Source organism: Urocitellus parryii, chromosome 5 (genome assembly GCF_045843805.1).
Source record: "Urocitellus parryii isolate mUroPar1 chromosome 5, mUroPar1.hap1, whole genome shotgun sequence".
NCBI classification, from domain to species: Eukaryota; Metazoa; Chordata; class Mammalia; order Rodentia; family Sciuridae; genus Urocitellus; species Urocitellus parryii.
This window is the reverse complement of record NC_135535.1, coordinates 102,743,208-102,748,344: the sequence shown is the minus strand read 5'-3', so window position 1 is coordinate 102,748,344 and position 5,137 is coordinate 102,743,208. Positions and strand designations below refer to the sequence as shown.

General features: G+C 37.7%; 1 protein-coding gene across 1 annotated transcript; it reads left to right on the top strand.

Annotated features, from left to right (window-relative positions):
* Window positions 1-415: 415 nt before the first annotated feature.
* Window positions 416-1,924, top strand: C3ar1 (complement C3a receptor 1). Its single transcript, XM_026415278.1, has one exon. The coding sequence runs from the start codon at window positions 416-418 to the stop codon at window positions 1,868-1,870; it is 1,455 nt and encodes a 484-aa protein (XP_026271063.1). The 3' UTR covers window positions 1,871-1,924.
* The last annotated feature ends 3,213 nt before the right edge of the window (window positions 1,925-5,137 follow it).

The window sequence follows — 5,137 nt, the reverse complement described above, 5'->3', positions numbered from 1 at the left end:
GTGTGGTTGGAGGAAGTAGGTCTCTGAGGACATGCCTTGGAATTTATATTTTGACTCTGGTGAATGGAGTAGTCTCTTTCCTCCCCTCCCCTCTCACTCCATGCTTCATGTCCCCTCTCCTCTCCTTCCTGATTGCCATGTCCTGAGCTGCTTTCCTCTGCCATGAAATTTTGCCTCACCTCTGAAACCATAAGCCAAAACAAACTTCTCCCTAAGTTGTTCTTTGTAGGGTCTTTTGGTCACAGTGATGCAAAGATGCCTAAAACATCAAGGAATATAAACAAAAACATGTGAGGGCCTTCTGGCTTTGTGGTGCTGCATCATTATGTAGGCAGGTTAGGATTTTAAGAATACACATTTTACAAAGATACTGTTAGTTATAACATTTCTTTCATCTTTTTGCAGAAGTTTAGCAATGGAGTCATTCTCTGCTGAGACCAACTCAACTGACCCACTCTCCCAGCCTTTGTATGAACCCCAAATAATTCTCTCCATGGTCATTCTTGGCCTCACTTTTTTATTAGGATTGCCAGGCAATGGGCTGGTGTTGTGGGTGGCTGGCCTAAAGATGCAGCGGACAGTGAACACAGTTTGGTTTCTCCATCTCACCCTGGCAGATTTTCTTTGCTGCCTCTCTTTGCCCTTCTCCCTGGCTCACTTAGCTCTCCATGGATACTGGCCCTATGGCAGGTTCCTGTGCAAGCTTATCCCCTCCATCATCATCCTCAACATGTTTGCCAGTGTCTTCCTGCTTACTGCCATTAGCGTGGACCGATGTCTGATGGTACTCAGGCCAATCTGGTGTCAGAATCATCGCAGAGTGAGGACAGCCTTCGCTATTTGTGGATGTATTTGGATGATGTCTTTTGCAATGTGTATTCCTGTGTTCATGTACCGGGAAACAGTCACTGTAGATGATTATAAAATGTGTATATACAATTTTGATTTCACCAGCTCAGATTATTCGTATTACACCTATGATCCAGATGAATTAGAAAATGGGTCTTTCACCAACTCCATTGTTCAGCAGCCTGGAAAAATGGATGATAAGTTAAATTCTTCCTCTTTCCAAGCAAACAATTATCCTTGGACAGCCCCCACCATCCTCCAATCTCAAACACTTCGAAGACATTCTGGAGATTTGATCCCTGGGGAGTCAGCAAGATTATCTAGTCAACATCCATCTTACAATAATTTTAAGCCTCCTAATATTTCATCTGCAAGCCCCAGTGGGTTTCTCACTGAAGATCACAAAACTGATGTACTGCATAACCCTAATAATTTTCTTCCTACTGATTTAGACCTCTACCCCAGGGCTTATAGTGATAACTTTTATGACCCTGAGCAATCACAAGATTTCCAGGATTATAATTTAAGCCAATTTCCTGGTGACAGTCAAGTGCAAAAAACTATGATGATAATAACCATTACAAGGTTAGTGTTGGGTTTCTTGCTGCCTTTTATTATCATAGTGTGCTGTTACAGCATCATCGTTTTTCGAATGCGACGGAGCCAACTGACAAAGTCTCGGAACAAAACTTTCCGAGTGACCGTGATGGTGGTGACTGTATTTCTTGTCTGCTGGACCCCATACCATATTATTGGAGTCCTATTACTGGTTATTAGCCCAGGATCTTCCTTGAGAGGAACACTATTATCCTGGGACAATGTGGCCCTTGCTCTAGCATCTGCCAATAGTTGTTTCAATCCCTTCCTCTATGCCCTCTTGGGGAAAGATTTTAGGAAGAAAGCAAAGCAGTCTGTGAAGGGTATTCTGGAGGCAGCCTTCAGTGAGGAACTCACACACTCTACCAGTTGTTTCCAAAACAAAGTCTTTACAGAAAGAAACAGCATCAGCACAGGTGTGTGAAAATACAGAGCAACCTACCTAAGTAGATGTCTTTAGGTGAGTATTTGTAAAAGAATGAGGGATTATGACAAGCAGGAGACTTCAGAAATCATCAAATAATCAATCTAGCAATTCTCAAAGTGTGGTCTCAAATTACTGGCATCAGCATCTACTGGAATGGAAATTTGTTAGAAATTCAATACTCAAGGTTCCATGGATGAATCAGTATCTCTGGGAGATGAGGCCCATTGTTTTAACAGGCCCTCTTGCTTCTCATTAACACCAAATTGGAGAATCATTATAAAAATTAGTGTATTTCTATCCCTAAGCCATGTGAGATAAATAAGAATCTAGTCTTTTTTTTTTTTTGTGTGTGTGTGTGTGTGTGTGTGTGTGTGTGTTGGGGAGGGGGTGGTTACAGGGAATTTAGCCCAGAGGTGCTTTACCACTGAGGTATATTCTCCCAGCCCCCAATTTTTTTTTTCTTGAGACAGGGTTTTATTAAGTTGCTTAGGAACTTGCAGTCCTCCTGCCTCAGCCTCCTGAGTAACTGAAATTAAAGGCATGCACTACCATGCCCAGCCTACTCTATTTTTAACTGTTTTCATCACTAGGTTTTTTCTTTAGCATTATCTAAATCCTTTTCCATATTACCAACATAAGACCATTTCTTCTTGTCTTACACGAATGGAAGATAATCACTTATTCTATATGGCTTTGTTATGATGTTGGTGGTGACAGTTTTAAATGAAAATAAGTCGCAGAAAGAAAAAGCATGTGAAAACAAGGAGTTATGCGCCCGAGTCTGGAGCAGAGTACAATGCCAGATGTCTGCTGCTGGGAATACCCCTGATACAGGATACAGGAAGTCAAAGTTTCCAAGATTACCACTAAAGAGCATCTAGAATACATCTAAAAACTTACTTATGACATATTATGGAAACTGTGGTTTGGGGAGTTCTCTATTTGTTGATTCTATCTGCCTACTGATAAAACCATCTATCTTCATTCCTTTTTAATTTCTTAATTCCTTATTGTTCCCCTGCCTCTTAATCTTCTTTCACATCAGACTTTGTGCTTCACATAACTCCTGATTCTTTAAGGTTCTAATTAGTCTGCTTGCCCCAAATTAATAGTTTTCATTTATGAAAGGAGGAAGAGAAGGGAGGATGGAGCAGCATATCTTTGATTCACTGAAAAATGACTGAGAACCCTGACAGGAATACCATCAAAAAAGTGTTTTAAACATGGCTCCAGGTCTCTTTCATGCCCAAATTATCAGATATAGCTTTTAAGTATCTATTATTATTTTGCTACAAGGGATTGAACCCAGAGGTGTTTAACCACTGAGTCACATCCACAGCCCTTTTTATTTCTGGAGATAGGATCTCTTGAAGTTGGTTAGGGCCTCCGTAAGTTGCTGAGGCTTTTGAATACACGATTCTCCTGCCTCAGCCTCCGGGGCCCCTGGGATTACAGGGGTGTGCTACCATGCCCACCAGCATTTAAGTTTTTAAAATTAATCTTTATAATCTTTATATTTACCAAGTAATAGTAATAAACACATTTAATTATTAAAGAATTTAAAGATTATAATAAAATGAGGCCTTCTATTCCATTGCCCAATAACTCGCAACTCCCACTTTCATTTCCCAGAGATAACCCTTGTAACAATTTTAGATATTTCTCCTGATATTGACCATGTTCCTAAGTAATATGCTTTTGCAGCTGTTTTTGTAGACATGATAAAATGACTTCTTGTTTTAAAAGATGAAGGTTTTTATCCAGATATCTTCCTATTTCTAAAATAGTTTATTCAACATGCCAACTTTCATAATTTGCTCACGATCACAAATTTTTCTTCTAATTTGCCTATATATTCCAACAACTTATATAGCTTTCCTTATTTTTTAAAAAAATTTATGAACACATATTAATTGTACATATTAATGGGGTTTGCTGTGATATTTCCATACATGCATACAGAATGCACTGATCAAATCCAACCACCCTTTTCCCATCACACCCCCCCACCACACCTCACACACACATCCTTCCCAATCTCTATAGTAATTATAACTTTCAGATCAACTTTTTAACCACTACCTATGAAACAGAATATGTAGTACTTGTCTTTCTATGCATAGCTTATTTCCCTTAACATAATGTCCTTCAGTTCCATTCCATTTTGCTGCAAATGACAGGATTTCATTTCTCTTTATGACTGAAAAATACTCTATTGTATATGTATATCACATTGTCTTTATCCATTCAATTGTCAGTGGGCATCTAGACTGATTCAATATCTTAGCTATTGTGAATAGTACCACAGTAAACCTTCTTTGGTTTTTAAAAAGCATTTTTTCAATTCCTGCCACCTTTTCTTTCCTCTGTGTATTTCATCATGTTAAACCTTTGAAATTTTGGCTTGTTTGTACTACAACATAGCATTTTATTTTATTTTTTAAGCAAAGCTTTTCTTCATTTAAAAGGGGGGAAAACAACAAAACTATACAGTTATCTTTCCTCATGTTCATTGCACAAAATGAGTTCTACTAGAACTCTGACACTCTGGTCATTTTTACAATTTTAAATCTCAACTTTAAAAAATGTTTTCCTATTCCAAAAATCTCTCATAACTTTTTTTAAGATGGTGTAGAAACAGTATTTCTGCATAATTCATTGGAATTTTCTTTGTTATTAAAATATCTTCTCTCATAGCATTTTAGACTTTTAAGAATGACTTGCTCAATAATTGGGGTAAGGGTCTAGACTACAAATTTGTTGTAAAGTACTGTGCAGAAAAATTTCAAACTACTTGGAATTTTTTGTTTGTGAGGAAATAATGTCTGACCTGATGTAAGATTTGCAGTAATAGCTTTTCAATTTAATTTGCTTATGTATTTCATCTGAATAAATTTTTTTGCCCCTGGTTCCTTTCAAGTGTCAGAAATTCATGCATCCTTTAAATGGACACTAAAAGGTGGGCCTACTCCACCCATGAACCTGCAAGGGGTTACTGTCTCTCCCAACAAAAGTTCACTACATTTAATAGCACTTAAAAAAAGGACTGTTAAAGGCATTAAAAAAAAAAAAAAAAAAAAGGTCAACTAATGAAACCCAGGGGTGAGGTGTGGGAAAGAGACAAAGGACAACTGAAACCAAAGGCTTTCACATTTCTCCTGTCCTACCTGGCAAAAATAAATTGGAGACAAACACTAGTAAGATAAAACTGGAAACATTTTTTTTTTATTAAGAAAGCATGCAAAAAAAAAAAAAAAAAAACAA

What these genes read in the sequence shown, in the direction of transcription:
- C3ar1 (XM_026415278.1), top strand. Translation starts at nt 416, where the DNA reads ATGGAGTCATTCTCTGCTGAGACCAACTCAACTGACCCACTCTCCCAG.